Source organism: Zonotrichia albicollis, chromosome 4, assembly GCF_047830755.1.
Source record: "Zonotrichia albicollis isolate bZonAlb1 chromosome 4, bZonAlb1.hap1, whole genome shotgun sequence".
NCBI lineage: Eukaryota > Metazoa > Chordata > Aves > Passeriformes > Passerellidae > Zonotrichia > Zonotrichia albicollis.
In genome coordinates this window covers 16,726,020-16,746,889 of record NC_133822.1, presented here as the reverse complement: position 1 = coordinate 16,746,889, position 20,870 = coordinate 16,726,020, and the positions used below count along the sequence as shown (strand labels likewise).

Genomic DNA, 20,870 nt, shown 5'->3' with positions numbered 1-20,870 from the left:
GTAAACAGATTAGCCAGTCATGTGGTGCACCTTCCTACTTAGAAAGGCAGGGAGCTGGGAAAGGCTTGAGTTTCTCTGTCGCTCTCTATCTCAGACTCAGCTGCTGTCATTGCTGAAACGTACAGCCTCGATTATCTGAAACCTTGTGGCCTGGTGCCCCTCTCCTTTTCGCTGCCGGGGGCAAAGTCATGGCCTCGAGGGCTGTTCATTTCCATGAGAATTCACAGACACTTCCACTCTTGGAATCGATTTGTGTTCCCTGTGCTGTTTGCTAATCAAAGCTGCACTGCATTGGGAACGCCGGCTCTGCTGCCTTTGACCTGATGGAAAGGACAGGGACACTTAGGCTGGATGGGGACAATGGGGCTGTTGAGGGGGGCTGTGCAGCCAGGGTCGTACCTATTCTGGATTTCTGGAGGAGGGAGGGTTGAATGCATGTGAGGCCGTCCGGTGGCGGGGGTTCAGGGCAGCCAGTAGCAGTGGATGGGAAAAGTCTTGTAACATTTAATGCTTCTTTGGCTGTTTCTAAACTAGGTGTCAATTCACAACAGGCTTCAAACGTACCAGCACAACTCCGCCCTGGGGCCCGAGAGTGGAATGCAGCCCAGCATGCGTCTTAACATGCCACGGGAGCAGCTGGAGACAGCACTGGTGCCCTCGCACCCCGCCTCGGCGGGGACACTTGTACAGTGCCAGCAGATTGTCAAAGTCATTGTCCTGGACAAGCCGTGCCTCGCTCGGATGGAGCCGGCCCTCAACCAGACTCTGACGCGCTACGTCACCTCCGACTCGTGCACCTCCACGCCGTGGCGCGGTGTGGGCAGTGGGCTCCCTGGGACCCCCATGAAGCTGGTCCATCAGCCCCCCCTGCCACCCCCACCCCCTCCCTACAACCACCCCCACCAGTACTGCCCCCCCAGCTCGCTGCTTCAGAGGCGCAGGTATTCCAGTGGCTCACGCAGCCTCGTGTAGCCATAGCACCAGCACCAAACAGCACAGACTTCCTGGCTCCCCTTCCCCAGCACCTCCCAGGGACCCTTTCTGCCTACAGAGATCTAGTTTGTGATTTATTTTTTAGTAAAATGAGAACAAAAGAAAAAAAAAAAAGCCAACTGACCTAACTCTTACCCCGTGTCCCCTCAAGATGATGCTATTTGTGAGGAGCCATCTGTAGAAACTGCCAGCCTACATGCTCACACATCCTCACACCCTGCCAGCCCCGCTGGCCTCTGTGCTCGTGTGCTCCCCATGTAGCACTTTGCTGCCCTGATCCTCAGAGGCTTGATGACCTGCTGCTTTCTAGGCACCGTGTCTTCCGTTTCCTACTCCTCAACTTCCTTCCCTGCCCTGCATTTACCTGGCCACAGGTTCGTACCCACCCTGAAATTTTGCCAACCTCACAGAGAAATGGACTCACATGTGCCTCACCTTGGGGCATTCCTGGGGGTGGAGTTCTCCCTGCCACCATCACTGCCACCTGCTAAGCTGGAGTGAGAACTTGCACCACTTGCCACGCTTCCTCCTCATCGCTCTCCAGGTTTTATCTCCTTGCAGCAACCGGCTCCAAAGGAAGGAGTGCACGAGTGGAAGAGAGCTTGAGAGGAGGAGAGACTGTCCTGAGCTGCAGTACAAGTACACAGAGATGGCCTCACTGAACACCAAAACTTTTTCTGTTGTTATGTTGGAGCATTGTACCAGAGACCTCTGCTGAGACCTAGCAGACCTGACCACGTGTAAATACACCTGTATGGTAGCATATGTATGAGCATGCTTACTAAGGAAACACCAAGCAGTTCTGAGGGGGCAGGAGGGAGGGCTTCAGTCCAGGGATCTTCCTGGAATGAATGGATGAGTGCTTTTCCAAAGAGACAGCACCAAGAGGTGCCCTCCCACCTCAACACACACACATACACACACCCCCACACACACAGGAGATTGTCTTCTCTAAAACAGACCCACCTCTGCTTTCCTTCTTCTGGCTGGTTTTGTGTTTCCTGCCCACTTGCATTTTTGTACTCTGAAAGCAAAGCTGAGTGTTCTGTTCACCTTTTGGGGTGGGTGTTCCATTCACTTGGGCTCTTCCACCTGTGTTAGAGGGAAGGGATTTTTTGGAGACCACTCATGTGAGGTCCCATCTGTATCTCTTGCCTGTTATCTCTTACCCCTATATTCTAACTTCCATCAGCCCTTCCTATGGGAAAGCTGCTCAGATACCAGACTCCAAGACCTCTTCTCTCTCCCTCTCTATCCCAGCTTCAAAGTGAGAGGAGGGGCAGATCCTGAGATAGAGATGACAGCTCAGTTCCTCTGCTTTATTGGGGACATTGATGTGAAGGAAGACAGCTTTAAAAATGGGCTGTGGATGTATTTTTAGAAAAAAAAATCTGTGCAGTAGGGAGGGGAAGGTATTAATTAGCTTAAAGGCTTTGGTCTCAGTCACTCATTCCATCTCCCTTCGAGGTTTAAGAAGATCAACTTTAGGATTCTAAAATAGGACAGAATGCCTTTTAGGGCCTTTATTTTTATTTTATGTTATGAGGGAAAGACAGAAATGCTCTTCCTCCCCATGCAAGGCTGAGACATGAGCGCTGGGTGCTGATGATGCAATGGTAGGGTGAGGAATGGCAGGAGCTATTGCCAGTGGTGGGGATGTGCAAAATGTCAGGACAAGGGGGACAGCAATGACAGATGCAGAAAACTTTTTTAACCTTGTGGGGTAAAAGCCACACAGCAATTTCCTTAGGGATTGTGCCAGTGTGCTGATCTCTGGGGCCATTGCCAGTGAAAGAAGCCACTGGCAGTGCATCAGGGATGCGCTTGGCTCCCTCAGTGCTCCCTGGATGCTTCCTGGCTGTGCTGGAATGTTCAGGGAGAGGGCTCACACATCTGACGTGGGCAGAAGCCCAGCTGGAGTTAGGGAAGCAGACAGGGGCTGGGGTGACAGGTCTCCTGCACTTAGCCAGCCCTGCAGGGCAGGAGCCTGCTCACTGCCAGGGCCCCTCAGTCTGAGCATGACCCATGGACCCAGCTGTGCCAAGAGCTCTGACCTGTTTGCTCAGCTGGGCACCAGGCTGCACTTCTATCTGCAATAGCAAATGTACCAACTGGGAGCCCACAAGCAGAGCCCCAGGGAAGACTGCAGAAGCAAATGACAGAAAAGATTGTAAGAAAACCCTGACTAGAAGCCCAGTGTCCCTCCAGAGCAGAGAAGCTTTCTCCTAGCCATCCCCCCAGGGCAGTTGGGATGCTCTGCATCCTGAACTGGGTGCTGGGAGAGGTCCTCACCCCTGGCCAGGGCTCAGCCCCTCATCCCCAGCCAGCTGTGAGGCACAGCTGGCCTGGGCTGCTGCTGACTCCCTCCGGGGTGACAGCCTGCTGCCTCACAGCAGCCACAGCCTCTTCTGAGCTGCCCATACTTCCCAAGAAAGCATGTGTGCCATCTGCCATTTCTGGTCATGCAGTGTGTGGCTGCTGCTGGTTTTGCTCACTGCTGCAGTGGAATGGGTGTGCAGGAGGCAGTGGCACTGTCCCCCCTGCCCTGTAATTATTTCACTGTCTGAGAGGAATGGCAGTACTAGTTCAGGTTTTTTTTCCAGAGTGCAGTGTGCCAATGAAGCTCTGTGTGTGTGTTAAAATAAATAAATTAGATTTTACTTGACATTTAACACAAAGTGACAACAGCAAAAAACCTTAAGATACTTGAGGAAATAATTTTTTTAGATAAAATATTTATAATAATGCCTACGAAGTTCCTACACAAGATGTTTGCTGTTTTAATAATTGATTGGGAGAGCTACAAGGATCTAAAGAAGAAAGAAGGAAGCTGCTTGAGACTCCCTTCTCTATGCTGGATGCAGGGTAGAAGTGAGTGAACTGAAGTGCTGAGGTACCTGAGGCAAAGTGTTCTCTCAGGGCAAGCTGGTTCTGTTTTCCTGACCTAGCAAAGGCTGCTGCTGGCCTTGAGCTTTGGACAGAGAAGCAAATGTAGATAACTCTTGCTGTCTTCTGGCCTGCTGGCTACCACATCTTCTGTTGGGTTTGGCTGGAGAGGCATAAAACTGCTCTGTTCCAGGTTGTCATGGAACAGGTTGGTCAAAATTCCACCATGGAGCTGAGCCCTTCGGACTTCACTCCAAAATACAGATTTGTTTCTTTTTTTTTTGAAGGTTGGTTCAAAGGATGACAAGCACTTTAAAACATATCTGCATCTCATCTGATCTATTGTTTTGTCTGCTCCTGCAGTCCTCCCACATGCCAGCCAGACACACAGGCTCGGTGTAGCCCTGCAGCTGTGAGCAGCCACCCTTGCACACAGACACACAGACTGACAGGGACACCTCAGTGACAGCCCAATGAAGGACAAAACGTGCACCACAGCCCACCTGGAGGGACCAGCCCAAAGAAAAATCACCAGCTCTTGACAGCAGGGATTCTGATCATGAACCTAGCACAATCTTTCAGGTGGAGGAGTCAGGCAGGGAGCTGCTGCAGAGATTAGCTCAACCCAAATGAACCAGTGTCTTTTTGCTGCCAAATTCATGCCCTTCTGCATTAAAAAGGAGTGGGGGGGAGAGAGAAAAGAGAAACCTTGTGAAAAGTGTTCTGCAGTGAGTGTTGGGTAGTCAGTGGCCAAATGAGAAGTCTTTGCTGGGCAGCAGGAGAGACTGAGCTGGGTTATATCAGGCTCCATCCTGATGCTTGCTCATGCTGGTGCAGGCCCAGTGAAATGAATCTCTTTGCACCAGTAGCAAAGGGATGGGAAAATGTGACAGGAGAGTTGAGCCTTGCAAACAATTTGCGTTTTATGCAGTGCTTTTCTGCTGCCACAGTAATTTTTAATGCCAGTCTTGGCTGCTGGGTTAGCAACACTCAGTGCTTTCACAAGGCTTTCAAAGCATCCCACTGTTCACATTTTCTCTCTTTCCTGTAAATGAAAGGTGAGGGTATGGTCCACAATTCAAATTTCATCAACACTCATATTGAAAGGTACCACCAGATTTGGATGCATTTGCGGGCCTCCAAGCCATAAGGCTTTGAGTTTTGTTACCTGTTTCTCAGAAGGCTCAACCTGCAACTATGTGCACATATTTCTGAGGTTTCCAAAACCAATCTGAGTCCTAAACCAAGGATGCTGCTGCTTGCCAGAGCCTCTGCTTTGAAACACAAGTTGCTGAGCAAACTCCCCCCGTCTCCCACTCCACCAGCTGCCTCACTGTGCTAGTGTAGGCTCCAGGGACTACTGGCAGTGTTTTGTGAGCTAGAGCTGTCCTTGTCCTGCCCTCTCGTTCGCAGCCACGCCTGGGACAGCAGCTTTGAAGTCACCCAGCTCTTCAACACTAGTCACAACCCCATCTGAATGTGTCTTTTTAAAATCTAACAACAGAAGTGTTACCTATGCGTAGGCTCTTGAAAGCACCTGTCTGTCTGTACCTGTCTCCTGCTGTAAATATCACCAACAAAAGCTTCCTTTGGGTAAAGTGGTGTGGTCACACCTAGCAAAAGAGTCCAAATGGCTAATATTTTGTAACAAAAATAACAAAAAATAGATCAGAGGTATTTTATCTGTTCGATCAATAGAGTTTTAGAAATTATATTGAGATAATGTCACTTGTGCTCCAATGTCTTCTTTGCCTCAGCCCCTGGTGTCCCTGGGCTCCGGGCACACAAGCACACACCAAGGGTGCTCCATGGAGTGCTGGGCATCCTGGCCTCCTGCTGGCCCCGGGGGCAGCCTGCCCCAGCTACTGCTGTTTTCTTGTCAAAAGCAGCAGGAGCCAGCTCAGTGCTCAGGCTCTCTGAGGATCAGATCCAGGGGAAAACAGGAAGCAATAAACTTGTTCAGGAGGTGGCAACTTAACTGTGAAATTCACCCCTGCAGGGAGGTGGAGAGGAAAACGGTGAGGGGGAAGGCAGAGCCCTTCTGTGCCACAGCTCAGTGCTGGATGCTGGATGCTCTTGGCTGTGCAGGCTGCACCTCTGGGGAGGGAGGCTCACATAGCCTTGCAGAGCACTCACTGCTGCCTGTGTGCTGTGGGACGTGTGGGCACACAGGAATGCACCTCAGAGAGCAGCACACACACTGTGGGGCAGCGCTCACAGCACACAGGAATGCACCTCAGAGAGCAGCACACACCGTGGGGCAGCACTCACAGCACGCAGGAATGCACCTCAGAGAGCATGGAGGTACATCCACAGTACGTGCTGGACAACACTGTACGTGCTGGACAACAGCATGAACTGCCTGAGCAGGACTGCTTTGCTGAGCATCACCATTGCAGCACATCTCACCAGCCACGCAGGCTTGGGGAACATTTGGATGGGAGACACGTAAGGAAAATCACATTTCCTGTGCAGATCAGATCTAAGTGCATATTTACACAAAGCATAACCCCGAGGTTAATGAAGCTGACCTGTGAGGGAGAATCAAGCACGTGCACACAAAGCGAGCTCTCCTCTGCAAGGAGTGGGGGAAGGCAACTCCATCTCTGCAGCTGGATCCAGTGATGCTGGATTCACATTGCACCTGCTAAAAAAACCCTGCCCATGGGTTGCAAATTCTTTGCTGGCTTCAAAGAATCCCTTGGATCCCCAGGCCCACCATGAAATACTTGGGAGGACAGAAATCCCTCCCAGAAACAGACAGAATATTTCCCAGGGATTCAGAGGCTTCCATTTATGTTTTTGTGTGCCATGGATATATTAAAAATCAGCCCATCCCAAACAGGCATTTTCTAAGATGTTTTTAAACAGAAGATTATTAAAGTTCCTGGCTGATGTTCAGATCACACAGCTGGCTGTAAAGTGAAGATGAAAGCAATAAAAACAGATTGTCTATATGTGAAACACTCCTCACTTGCTCCAATGTACAGATACTGTTATTGATCAGAAGATGGCAAGTGTCTCTGGGGAGGATACTCTGTAGACATATATAGGAGGATACTCTGTAGACATATATAGGTAGTGCTGGTATAGAGGATTACAACCCAAAAAGCAAATACCACAATTGTCACAGTGCATCTGTACCCTGTTATATCTATACAGCATCCATTATGTGCAATAACTGGTACATACTGTGGTTGGAATGGATCAAAATACACTGCTCTTTTCCACAGAGAATCTTGAGATGCAATTTTTCTCTGAAACTTTTCAGATGGGCTTTTACAAAGCACATCCCTCAAATGCTTTGCTGTAGGTGGGCTCAATCCACCCCTGCCAAGCAAAATGCAGACTCACCTCTGAACTCAGCTCTTCACAGCCTGCTGTCTTCTCCACAGCTGATCAGAGTCAGACTGGGGTTTGTTGTCATCACCAGCTGCTGGGGAAGAGGTGCCCCTCTAAAGTCACTGCCCACATCCTTAATTCAGCAGCCTGGAGTCATACACATGTACCTGCCTGCCTGGGAAAGGTGCCTGGAAATAAGCAGGTGTCTCAAGGATGATCAGGCATGGTTAGCAGGGCTCTGGGATTTAACCAGTTTAGGAGCTCTGCCACACTTGGTGGGTCTTGAAGCAACTTTTCTGTAACAGAGGTTAAAAGAGGTTAAAGAGCTAATGAGTGCAGCAGAGGTTAAAAGCTGGATGAGGAGTTGTTTTCTATCTTAAGCCATACAATCCATGAGCTGAGAATGTTCTTAGGTATGTAGGGCAAGATCATATTTTATACAGCACCCATGCTCCAGCCTTGGGATCTTACAGTGTGGCACAGTTATCAATGAATGTTTTGAAAACAAGAATCCTGTCTTCCTAATCCTTCCTCTTCATTAAGGTAGGGTGTCCCAAACAATATCAAGTTCATTACAAACAAACAAACAAACAAGAAACAACACAGGGAACAGAAGGATCTTCTTCCACAGGAGTGTAGGACCAAGGCTGTGGCAGTAAAAACACTTAGAGTGATATATACTCATCCTGATATTCTATGTACACCTTTCTATTCCCTCCCATTATGGAAGGCTTGACTTTGACATTTTCTTTATCTTGTGGATTAATCCCAGCCAGCAACTAAGTAGCTTGCAGCTGCTCCCTCTCTTCCCCTTCCACCCTTGGTGGAATAGGGATGAGACCAGAAAAAGGTAAAACTTGTGGGTTGAGATAAGAATTGTTTAATAAAAATGACAGCAACAATAATAATAATAATAATAAATATGAAAATGAGGGAAAGATGCACAATGCAATTGTTCACCACTTACTGACCAATGCCCAGCCCATGCCCAGCAGCCCCCAGCCAACTCCCCCCAGTTTATGCATGGAATATGAAGTGCTACGGCCTGGAATATCCCTTTGGCCAGTTCAGATCAGCTGTCCTGGCCACACTCCCTCCCAGCTTCTTGTGCCTCTCCTCACTGGCAGAGAATAGGACCCTTAATTAAGGGTAAGCACTACTTAGCAATAACTGAAACATCAGGGTGTTATCAACATTATTCTCATGCTAAATCCAAACCACAGCACTCTATGAGGCCACATGAAGCAGGGCAGAATGATCTTCCCTTTCTAAAAGGAAAGGAAAGAACCCATCTCCTGGGATCTGACCTCAGCCTTCAGTCTCAACTCACACCTTCTGTCATCCCTAGTGAAAAGGACAACCCATTCAGCAGCTCAGGACATGCAGCCAGGAAAGAAATGTGCAAGGCAAAAGCCAGAGCCCTATTTAAATAGCTTGTTCAAAGATAAAACCCCAGCCATCTGTCAACTCGCCCTAGAAGAGGCATGGCTATAATAATTAGCAGAGGGAAAGGCTGCAGAGATGCAAATGAAAAAAACCAGCAGTTTGCTAACATTTTACACAGGTCTGCCATGAATGCAGTGGGAAGAAAGAGAAAGAGTCAAAAAATACAAAAGGAGAAAGATCAGTGAATTTCTCCAGAGCAGACACCACTGGCAGTGTGGGACAGAAGCTTCCCGAGGGCTGCAGGTGCTTTGGGCTGGTGCAATTTGGCACTCAGCATCCCAAGAGCAGATGCTGCCACAGGGGATTGGCAGCAGCTGAGAGACCCCTCAGATCCCCAGGCTCTGCTTGGCAGAGGAGTCCCCACAGCTGGAAGGTGCTGCCAGGGATGCCTTGGGGTTATCCTGGCAGTGCCCACCGGGCTGGGTGCACATGGTCCCCAGGCAATGGCTGGGATGCTCTCAGAGGGGCTGGGCTGCCCACCTGGATAAATCCCATTTAAAGTGCTGGCTAATACAGACCTGCCCTCCATTCCCAAAGGAAGAGCCCTTTCTTTGAGAAAAAGCTTCTTTTCAGAGCTCAAAACATCTGGGAACCCCTGTAAATCCAGGTGCAACCTGACAGTGGTACCTACAGGGTGCTTGGGTGCACTCCCTGGTGCCAATGCGAGTTCCTGGTGGTGGGATATCCCCTGCACCCTGGTTTGCAGAGCCCCTGTACACCAACTCCCTTTCCCTGCAGAAACGCCTCTCCCACGGTCTGGAGCACCCCAGCGCCACCGAGCCTCGGCAGCTGCGGTGACCGGGCTGTGACAGCTGCTCTGCCACCGCCTCCCCCAGGAGCACCACGCTCAAGTTCCCCTCACAGAGCTGGAAAGCCGCTTTAAAATAAGAATCTTGGATTATAACTCCTAATCCCTTCATTTGCAGTAAGTGCAGAGAGGGAGCAGAGATGTCAGCTCTCTCTCTCCCCCCTGCAGGACCAAATGCGCTTCAAAATCACATCAAAGCCTTTGTGTCACATTTGTGTCACGGGCGGCTGCTTGGCCGGGACAGTGCGACGCCACCAGCAGGGCGGGGAGAGGCAAACGGGGATGTTGTCTCTCTTCATCCCCCTCCATCTCTTGCCCTCCTTCACACCTAGGAGTTATTTTTAAAGGCGTGTCTGGCATGTGCTGGAGGGGGATGCACAGAAAACAGGGTGGCAGGAGCACTCAGACAGCAGCAAACTGTGTCCAGAAGGAACACGGGCTCCCTGAGGATGGCAGAGAGCAGGGCAGGGAGCTGGCACTGCCTGTGTGCTGAGACAGGGGCACAGTGCCACCATGTCCTGCCCTGGTCACCCTGGGGCTGCTGTACCCCCAGGTCTGTGCCAGAGCTGCTGAGCAGTGGGCAGTGCTCTTTGGTTGATGGCAAGGGATGAGTTTACACCATAGAGCCTTTTATCTGGAAAGATAAAATAGAGCAGGTTTTTTCTGGATCTGGGTCAGCACAAAACTAGCAGTGCTTTTCTTTATGGGGTCAGTGCAGGGATATTTGTATTTTCCTGAACAGCATGATGCAATACAAACTGGCCAAGAGCCTTCTCCAAGCCACACAGCCTTCAAAGGGAGAAAAACATCCAGCTGTGCCACCATGCCCTGCTCTGCCAGTGGGCCCTGGGGCTGTGGGAGATGCAGGGATCAGGCAGCAGTGCCCCCCAGCACTGCCCCTGTGTTCTGCTGTGGGACTCTGAGCCTGCTCCCTATACCATCACAGCAGGGATTCAGACAAGCCCCTTCCTCATGAGTTGTTTTCTTCATCTGGGAGCAGAAATACCTCAACTGCCCAGGATAAATCCCTCCATGAGCTCTCTGCACAGGGCTGTGGGGGTGAGGGCTGCTTGTCCCCAGGAGCTGTGCTGGGGACACGTGCCACCCCATGAGGGCCCATGGCTGGTCCCTGGAGCTGCAGTGAATGCTGGTGCCACTCTCCTGGCAGCACAGTGGCATCATGCCAGGCTGTCAGGAGGCATCTCCATCACATCAGGGCTGTCAGGTATCAGCACGGGGAGCACTAACCTCTCCTGAGCTTCTCCAGACACGGACACTTCCCGGCTGATGGCATCACAGGGATGATGGGCACACACTTGTCAGGGCCTGTGGCAGCATTCCATCATCCAGGGCTGCAGTGGGGGTGTGGGATGCACCCCATCCATCCTTGCTGTGTTTTATGGGCACACCATGTGGCCTCCAGTAGACACCCAGAGCTGGGCACTGTGCCTGTGGTCTCAGCTGCTGAAGAAGGCAGGCGGTGCTTGGTGAGAGCTGTACCCTCAGTAAAGCCAAACCACAGTGGGTATATCCCAGCAGTGATGCAGACCCCTCCCCATCTGGCCATCACCACAAACCACAGCCAGGATCCTCCAGTCCTGAGAGAGGCCCCCTGGAAGAGTCAATGGATAAGGACAAAGTGTTCATCCAGAATGACACCAGCTTTAAAGGCACAACACAACTCCTCTCAGCACACCATTTAATAGAGCTGTGGAGAGACTACAAGCCGCACAGTGGCTGGCCAGCCAAAGCCTTCCAGTGCCACACAGCACCACATCCTGCCATGGACATGGCACAAGGGTTTTGTAACCAGCTGCCAGCTGCTGGAACACATCTGCTAGAACAGCAGCAGCAAGAGCTCCCCTCTCCCAGGGGAGAGGATCTCACCTGGGTCTCCAGGGGAAGCAGCCCTTGAGCAGCAGAAGAACAGTCCTGCCTTTCCCATGGCCCGTGTCACCCCCTGCTGCAGCAGAGGATGGGGGCAGGGGCATTTATTTTATATTTTGCAGGCCTCAGGAAAAAGAGGATTTCAGAGGGATTTGAACACAGGTCCCTAAATAGCTTCTTAGAATTAAGAGATTTCATAAAGGATTATTTCAAGCAGCTGCCTGTGGTGGGCAGGTGAGGGGACAGAGAAAAGGCAGGAGTGCTGTACATGAGCACAGGGGAGCACAATCCCCTTCTGAACTACAGCAGTGAGGAGAGGAGAGCAATCCACACCCTGGCCATGTATCCTCTCTTCTGGGTGAGTCAGAAGGAATGAGGAGCAGAGGGGTGGTCAGCAGATGTGGGGGGAACAGGACAGAAGCAGTTCCTGCAGTCAGTGAACAGATATGGCTGCTTTGACAGACCCATCCACAGTGGCATTTCAGAGGTGTGGGATCAGCTAAAGAGGGTCCATCAACACCCCTGACTTCTCACTAGATGAAAACCTGTGTGTGGAGGTGGGAAGGCTCTTCCAGCTAAGGATGGGATGAGTTTGAAATGCTGGAGAAGGGCATCAGTCCATCAGACAGGGCAAATTCCTACCTGCAAGGTTATGGGTGCCAGGCTTCACAGATCCAAATATTCATGGTGGAAATAACATAGTGCAAAACCAGGAAAGGTCACAAAACCTTTCAGAACAGGCACAGCTCCGTGCACACTGGTGGAATGTGGGCTGGAATGTCTTTCTAGTAATACCAGGAGATAATATTCCTTGGCACAGCATTTTCTGGTGCAAAGAGGAAGAGAAATACCTGGAACTTCATGATAATTTAGATATTGGGGTGGAAATTGGTTCTTAGGGACTGGATCCTGTGAAAATCTGGGCTCCTCTGTGGGATCCTGGGATCCAGCTTTCCAGCTTTCATGTGTTGAGCATGCACACAGTGAGAGGCTAAGCCACAGGCATGCAGGAAGGAGCTCTAGGGTGGAAGGAAAGCTCAGGAGAGAAACAGGGAAGAGAGGCTGGTGATAATAGAAAGAGATAAAAATGAGGAAAGAATAGAAAGGAGAAGAGAAAGGAGAGAGAGTTGCAATTTTACAGTAGTGGAACTAAGAAAGCAGGAGGAAGATAATCTTCTGAGGAAGATAAAGCTGAGGTAGATAATTTCCACTGGACAAATGATACCAGGGAAGGACTGAGGCAAGAGAACAAAAAGGAACAGGGTAGGAGAGAGCAGAGGAGAAGGTCACAAGCAGAAAATGGAGCAAATGGTTAAATCTCATCAAATATTGTTATTATGAGCAGCCCCTGCTGCCACATCTGGAACAATGTGCCACAGGCAAGGCCATAGGTCAGAGAGATGCTGGGCTAAAATTGTAGCAAACAGGAATTGGGGATTTAGAGATTTCCTCAGCAACCAGGGAAAGAATTTTGGTTTCTGTGCCCTTCCTTCTCCACTCCCCTGGAGGAAACGTTTGAGCAGCTCTGCCAGTAACCAAGCTCTTTGGCCAAGAGACAAAAAAATTACCACTTACACTGATTTGTTCCTCCTCAGACCTGAGGTGTCCCAATGAAGTTTGAAGAAACAAAGTCTTCCATGGTTTTATGGCCTCACTCAAAAATTGAGGCCATTGCCCACTACCCACCCGTGCAACCCTCAGTCTGCATTTGAGGGAAGGGAGGTTAAGGGATCAGGATACACAGGCAAAAGCAGGTCTCTTGTAAGGGTAATTACTGCAAAGTTTTGAGCTTAAACATATTTTCTGTGCACAGATGTCCCCCTCTAAGGACATACATGTTTATAAAGAGTGGTTTCCTTAGTGCCCCAATTCATAAAAACAGGTGAAATTGGAATAGAAATGTTGAGCTAAGTGGCACAGACAAATTAAGGACAAGGAAAGATGACATGTCTGTAACTGGCTGAGATTAATAGTGATGAGCTATGATTGCAGCTTTCAGTGTTTGGCTTTTGGCTTTACAAGACTAAGCCTAAAAATACAGCATTTCCTCATGTCTATTTAACAGCTGCAATTTTTTTGACACAAACACTGCAACAATTACAGGTGGGACAGGGCGTGATCTCAGCCCAGGGTGTTGGAGACCACAAAACATGCACTTAATGCCCACAGCCATAACTGCTGAGAACCATGCACACAAATACAGACTGGTTACACTTCTGAAGCAACGTTAATCAAGATGCACTGATGAGTTGGCAGGGGATCCTCTCCCAAAGGGGTCTGAGCTCAGCTTTCACCAGAAAACTTCTTGGTCCACAGGCTGGAAGACTGGTGAGGTGTAGGTTGGCCCCATGCTCTGGTGAGTCACAGGGACAAGCAGCACAGGGCCAACCTGCAGCATTCTGAAGCTACTATTGGAGAGCAGAACAATTGTGCAAAGGCTCATCACGCATCTGTCACTCTGAGGCCAGACTCATTGGCAGGAAAGATGGGTGGGATGTACCTTTTCTTGAATGATCATTTATGAGTTTGTTGATTCTGATCTAAAGCTGGGAGTGTCAGCAGGCCTGGCAATGCTGTGCCAGGGGAGGAGAGAGACTAATCAGCACTAAGTCACAGCATGTGTGCTCATCAAACACTCTGTGTACAAGGATGTCTCTGTGTGGAGTCACTGGCACAACTGGGAGTGTCACTGTCACACCTACACGTGGTGCTGTGACAGGCCACCTCCTTTCACACAGCTTTACCACCAAGAAATATGCTGCTGTTCTAGAATGGCTCTGAAACACTTCACAGCCTTCTCCAAGGTGTTGCACTCTTCCAGCACCATCTACAAGAGCTCTCAGCCCTCTGTGGTTTGTGTGTTGGGAGCTGGGATGTGCCAGTGACTGATCTGGCTGAACAAGGGAAGGCAGCACTGCTTCACAGGTGTGGGTTTAACATGGTGGTTACATCCTGACAACTGCCTCAGAAATTCCTGCATTCCACCAGCTGGGGTTTAGGAGTGGCCACTTCCTGAAAAAGCTATAAACTGAACCACCCATGGGCACCATGCTCCATCTCATTGTTTCCCATCCCGGACACAGCCTGGGAGGGTGCTTGGCAGGAATTACCCTGTTTTATCCTGGGTGGAGATTTTCACAGTGCTGGAAAATCTCTTTATCACACAGCCTTGCCTCTGCATGAAGCTTGTTGTGGTCAGTGTGGGGGACTTGAACAGCCTGTAGCAAAGAGCCCTCCATTTACCCTTTTAGCTGCTTTTTAGGGACAGGGTGTGGCAACTGCACACAGCTACAGAGGGCAGGATGCTCCAGAAAAGAAAGGTTGACTGCTCCACTGGGCTCTGGCTCACAGTGCCAGCCCCAATGGATGCAGCAAACATGTCTGGAGACTGTGCAGGGATGAAACATGGCACTGTGAGCAGCACACACTGTCCCCAAGCCCTTCTCCAGGTGTGGGGTGATGTCCTGCAGCTACCAACTTCTCACTAGAATCCCTTGTTCTGCACTAGAGCCCTTTGCTCTGCACATCCCCTCCAGTTATGCATTTGCTGGTGTTTTATGCTCCGCCAGCCAACAGCCATCTGGGATTTGAACCTAGTGGTAGCAATCTCTCTGGGGTGAAACACAGCTGTGTGCTGGGGGATGCTCTGTGGAGCTTCACATGAAAAGGTGAGAAAAACAGAGAAGTGGATAACAACCAGTCTAAGCTCTCCAGAGACACCACCTCTCCTCAGGAGGAGGAAGATGTGGGCACCAGCTGCTCCTCCCTGGGGAGGGCCTGGACCAGGATGTGGCAGGATGAAGGTGGCCACCACACAATGCCCTGGACCAGGAGGTTGCAGGATGAAGGGGCCACCACACAATGCCCTGGTGGCAGCTGGTTCAGGGCCTTGGTCAGCCATGCCAGGAGGAAGAGCCATGAGCAGGTTCCTCCACCAGGTCCACCAGGATAAAGGAAAGCCACCGCAGAGCCAGGGACAGCCAGGTGTGCCAGAGGAGCTCGAGGGACAATGTGGAGCTTTGAGCAACTACAGGGCAGAGCGAGGAGCTGGGGCTTTCCTCCTACACGGCGGCATCCGAGATCTTCCCGTTCAAGGATGTCTTGGGCTGGAGGCCGTTGTTGTGAGCGTGCCCCTCTGGCCTGGGCTGGGTCATCTGCTGCAAACGCTGCCCAGGAATGAAAGGAGAGACTGTGTCAGCCAGGGCTGGGTGGCAGCAGTGAGGGGTGGGATCCTCGCCACATGGCTCAGAGGTGACCCTGATTGCAGGGCAAGGGGGTGGTGCATGCAGTGACTTCTCCAGCAGCATTTGGTAGTACCCCAAAAGCCTCTGAGGCACCTTTGCTTGGATGCTGCACACAGCACAGCAGCTCCTCCTTTTATTTGAAACATCCTGATAAGAGGCAAACTGTTACCAGGCAAGACCAGCTGCCAGGAGGAAGGAGAGCTACAATGCCACAGGCTTCAGCGCAGACCTATTTTTCAATTAGTGTTGATTACAGAGCATTACTAAGTAACTACAGCAGGTTAACAAGGTTAGAGCCTGTGCCTTTGATGCTGATCAGAACACCCACCTGCACAAACCTTTGCACAGCAGTAATTCCTGCCGCCCTGAGCTGATCAAATGGAAATTGGAGAGTCAAATAAAGTGAAGCAAGAACCCATGAAAATATGGAGGGGCCAATCATTACTGGAGGCATGTGGATTGAGCATGAGGAGTGATGAAAAAGAATGAATCGCTTTTGCCAGTCAGGGAGGGACTGGTGCTGTGCACTGCAGAAGAGAATGCAGAGGGGGATTAAGCCTGACCTGAACAGACATCACTGAGAGAAGGAGAACCTCTTTCCAGTAAAGGGGAACAAACTCCTACCCTCCAATACCACTGAAGTGCCTGCTTCTGGGTGAATTCCCTGAAATATTCACTGAACTGCTTCTGCCATTCATTGTACTTTTTTCCCCTCTAACATTCAGGCTCAGTAGGATCAAAATGACTTGTAATCTTTCCTGTCTGTCAAAACCACTTTATTCAGGATTGGCATCTAATTTCCCTCCAGCTCCAGCTCTATTACAAATTAATCCAGGATCTGTGTATATAAGAGGCCAAAAATTTTTTCTGTCTCTCTGATATTAACACATGCACACACAGATTAGCCTACTTCCTTCCTGCTGCCATCTGCTGCCCACTCCTAGGTCTATGAATGATTGAGAGGGGGTCTGGGTCTCGTGATGTTTGTGGAGAGTCAGACAGGGAGGGTGAACATCAGCCACTCATGCTGCTTACTGGTGCTGATAATTTGTACAAGATGCTGAGGGGAGGGGTGGAAACACACTCAAGACCTTCCCTCCAAGCTCCTGGGGCAGCACAGGAATGCACAGCACTTTGGAAGGATTGTGGATATAATTGGCACAAGCCTTTGGTCAGGAGGAGTCAAGGTCCCAGAGCAGTTTGGGCTCCCCCAGATGCTGCAGTGTGCCTTCCCCATCTCCAGTGAAACAGGACTGGGACTAGGCAAAGGCTTGAACCCATACCTGTACTTTCAGGCTTCCCTTCCCTCCTTTTCCAGCTTAAATGATGAGTGAATAAGGAGCCCTGTAAATGTCTGAGAAAGGGCCTACAGTTGGAATTCAGCTGGCCTTCAACCCAAAGTCAACAAAGTGGCTTGACATAATACCCGGGCTTGAGTGCTGCAGGAAGGACAAATACCTAAACCCAGCTTCAGATGAGAAACCAGAAATTGAAAGCAGATCTGAGATCCCTAACCCACCCAGTTCACCCACATCAGAGCCCATCCAAATGGAATGCTGGGAGGAAGAAAACTCAAATCTACCTGCAACTTCACCTCAAAGGTAGAGAACCTGAAGCTGACTTCAGCCCAGTAATTCCAGCCACAACTTCTTGGAGTCAAAGTTTGTTAAAAATACAGCATTCCTAAAATAAACTCATGTGATTTAGATGGCTTCTGGTTGCTGTTCCAGCTGGGCTGGGAAAGCCATAAATCAACACTCCTGGGGTGGTTTTTTACAACTGTAAGCACTGAGGCAGGGATTTGGGGCGCAGTGCTCTCTGAATGTCAACACTGTACATAAAATCTTAGCAGTAAGTACTGGGTATGACATGGAGACTCGTGATTCACTGCTTCAAAAAATCCTGCTCAAATTACTAAAGAAAATGTTTTAAACAGGACTAAGGTGGTGGGTATTGTAGGTCTTTCTTGCTTCCTAATGCCTTAGTCACTGAGTGTTCTCTGAAAGGCACATGAAAAAGCATCCCTGTGCTTGTTTCTGCTGCTAGCAGAGCCTAGCCTGAGACATTTCAGGATTCAGGCTTGGAGGTGCTGATTACCTGCTGAGGAGTGACAAGTAAAAATGCTCATAGCCAGGAATCCTCAGGAGCTGGGATTTCTCTGGGTCAAGAAACCTCAAGGATTTCTTCCCAAACCCTTCCCTGGCTCCAGTACCCCATGCCAAAGAGATACTCAAGAGATGTTCAGTGCACTGGGGCTGCTCTGAGCCCTCCCTCCCTCCTGGGGGAGATGGTGCACAGAGCTCCTGCAGCACCAACCTGGTGCACTCTGATCACCCTGTCAGAGCAGGACAAAGCTCTGCCTGGTCCAGGTTCAGTTCAGGGAGGAGCTCCCCCTGGGTAGAGGGAGGTGAAGCTGTTCCTACCTGCCGGAGGGTCCCTGTTGAGGTGAAGAAGGAGTAGAGCATGTACCCTGGAATCAGAAACATGGAGGACAGGGCCATGAGCCACCCGATGCCTTGGCCCCACACGGGATAGACGTATTTGCCCAGAGTCAGAGGGGTCATTTCCACCACACTAAAGAAGAACACACCCTAGAAAAGAACACCAGCCATTGCAGGGGAAGTGCAAAATCAGGGTCCCACCATTCCTTCCTTCATTACCTTCTTAGCTCCCAACATCTCTTTTCATTAGTCTGATTCTTTCAGCCCACTAACTGGGCATTTCATATCTCCTTATCCTAAGCTGGATAAGATATCCTAAGCTTTCCAAAAAGCTGGAATTGGAACACTCCATATTTCCTTCTTCCCTAGACTACTCAGACAAGCAGTGCCTCCACAGAGGTCCTATGCAAGTAAAGAGCATCCTCAAGCTGGTCTCAGGAGTCTTCATATCACACCACTCCCTGCACTGCTTCTGCCGGGAGGGCAGGAACCTGCAGAGGCCAAACTGCTCTGCAGCCAGTTATCCTGCATTTGGTGATGGCTTTTGTTCTCATAAGCCTGCCAGAGGCTGAAGCTGAAAGCCAGAGCTGATAACAGCTTTTTAAAACATCACATTATTTTGCTTATCATCTCACATCTCAAAAAAGAAAAAAAGAACCGATGGCCTCATTTAGATTAAAAGCAATCATCTAGAACTTTTTATGGGTGATTTCCAGCAGGCAGTGTGAAAGAGGCTCTTCTATCACTTTACACATCTCCAGCCTGCCTGGGACCCCCTTGCACCAGACCTGCCCTGGGTTGAGAACAGAATGTTTCCCTACAGCCCATCTAGAGACCTTTCTAGACCCATTCCTGCACAGAGGATTCCCCGGGTCTTACCAGGCAGACAAGAGGGGTGAAGAAGGCCCAGCAGATCTTCCACCAGATGCAAGGCTTGTAGCCAATCATTTCTTCAATGTTCCTGTAAAACCTGTTCACACCTACAAGAAGAAATGAGTACTGAAAGAAAACCCCATCTCTGCACCACGGTCTTCATCTCTTCTCCTGGCAGAGCACAGGCCAGGCACAGCAAGAGGGTGACAGGGTGGCATGAGAAGAATTATCTGGAAGGGATGGAGTAGTGGGACACAAACTCATGCTAACAGCTTCCATGTTCCTGATGTCCTCTTGTGCTGAGGTTTTGTGAGGGCCTGGAGAAGTGAGATTACACCCTTCCACTCCTGATTTTCTGAAGTTATCAATCTAAGTAATTTTTGGCTGCAATATTGCCATTGTGTTCACTGGTTTTGGCTTTTTCAGTAAGTCACCAGGCCCACAGAGAAAACAAAGGAACAAGGTGTTTTGTGCTTACCATAACACCAAGAAATTGAGATGGTCTCAAAGAAGACAAGAAAAAGAAGACACATGCCACTGGCTGAGTAGTAATCAAACAGCTTGAAGACATAAATGCCACCCTGAAAAGACAAAAACAGGGTCAAGGAGTTCAGTTGCAGATTATGATCAACAATATCAGCCACAGCTTGGATTGCTACTGTCCATGTCTGTTGGTTGAATGCCTATTTCCTTGGACAGCAGAGCCACTGTTGCAATGTTTCCCCTCGAATCTGGCTCCCAGCAGCAAAACTGATGTGCTCTTGCAGACAATTAGCCAGACTGCTCAGGCATAGCTCAGGGTGAGGAGGAAAGAAATTACTGGGATCTCTTCTATTTCTCTGCTTTGGAAGGAGTCAATTTAGCCTGCTCTGCCTCTCCCTGGAGTTTTGCCTTGCCTCCTCATGAACCCACACAGCTCCACAAATGGTCTCCAGACCACTCAGCCCTCACCTCCCCTCACAAGAACTTCAGCTTCAGCTCCAGAGGTTCAAGCCCCCAACAGACACGTTTTCTTTGTGTTATCTTAATTCTTTGAAGTAAGCATTCCCTAAATTTGGGGTCTGTTGGCTTGAGTCCTCAGTGCAAACAGCAGAACAACAGGCCATACTGACAATAGGATGATGGTAAAAATTATGGAGGCATCCTAAGTCACTTGAGATGTAGCAGTGATGAGCAAACACTTTACCCAGAATAGGGGAAATGCTGTCACTTCTCCAAAGCTTTGGTGGTGCTGTGAGATGCCAAGTGGCCAGAAAGAAGTCAGGAATGGGGGTACAAGCACAGCCTGTACCATCTGTACCTGGGTGATGTTGGAGAATCCAATGAGATAAGAGATGAAGCAGACTATTGCGATGAAGATCTTCTTCCTGGCTCTTAGGACTCGAGGGTACTCATCCATCAGGGCTGTAATGAACCCTTCCACAGTGCAGAACTATGGGAAAAGGCATACACTGATGATATATATATAACTGTGTATATATATTTATATATATAAGTATATACATGTATATATATACTTATATTATTATATATATAAGTATATATATACTTATATTTATATATATATAAGTATATATATGCTTTTATATTTATATATATATATATATATATATATAACTTAACCTGCACACATTTAACTTCAGTGTTGAGAACCTTATGGATTCTGCAGACTCCAGAAAAGAAAGAGTGCACAAAGTTGGTCTGAACCATCTTCTGAAAATTCATCTCTCTCCCCCCCGAATATAGATTGAGCTAGGAGCACCAACTATAAATATTAAGTTAAATACTTAAAAATAGCTCAGCTAAATCTCTGCCTTTTGCTTCTCATACAAAGCCTGCTCTTTCTTCCCATAAACTCTCTAGGGCCTCCCTATGACTGCCCTGCTCCCCAGGCTGCCAGGCCCTGTGCCACAGTTTTTGTCTGGCTGCTGCTGGGACACGTGCGGGACC

The 20,870-nt window shown here is 49.4% G+C and overlaps 2 protein-coding genes and 1 long non-coding RNA gene across 7 annotated transcripts in view; 1 reads left to right on the top strand and 2 right to left on the bottom strand.

The window, feature by feature from the left end:
* The window catches only part of IQSEC3 (IQ motif and Sec7 domain ArfGEF 3), a 92,593-nt gene extending 91,450 nt beyond the window's left edge, over positions 1-1,143 (top strand). For 2 of the 5 annotated variants that reach the window (XM_005482689.3, XM_074538946.1), the window contains one exon: positions 535-1,143. In XM_005482689.3, coding sequence (XP_005482746.2) covers positions 535-972 — 438 coding nt within the window. In that variant the 3' untranslated portion in view covers positions 973-1,143. The remainder of the gene's footprint in view (positions 1-534) is intronic. The other 3 variants (XM_074538945.1, XM_074538944.1, XM_074538943.1) reach the window with 3 other exon arrangements.
* A 976-nt stretch (positions 1,144-2,119) lies between these two features.
* LOC141728756 (uncharacterized) lies at positions 2,120-13,813 on the bottom strand. The gene is made up of 2 exons (XR_012579915.1): positions 10,724-13,813; positions 2,120-7,517 (listed from the first exon to the last, which is right to left on the bottom strand). It is a non-coding gene; the product is annotated as an uncharacterized LOC141728756 (long non-coding RNA).
* A 6-nt stretch (positions 13,814-13,819) lies between these two features.
* Positions 13,820-20,870, bottom strand: part of LOC102073051 (sodium- and chloride-dependent GABA transporter 1) — a 43,422-nt gene continuing 36,371 nt past the window's right edge. The window contains exons 11-15 of the mRNA XM_005482686.4: positions 20,221-20,352; positions 19,399-19,501; positions 18,927-19,027; positions 18,030-18,197; positions 13,820-15,528 (exon numbers count right to left, since the gene is read on the bottom strand). Of these exons, the coding sequence (XP_005482743.1) occupies positions 15,424-15,528; positions 18,030-18,197; positions 18,927-19,027; positions 19,399-19,501; positions 20,221-20,352 (609 nt within the window). The 3' untranslated portion in view covers positions 13,820-15,423. The remainder of the gene's footprint in view (positions 15,529-18,029; positions 18,198-18,926; positions 19,028-19,398; positions 19,502-20,220; positions 20,353-20,870) is intronic.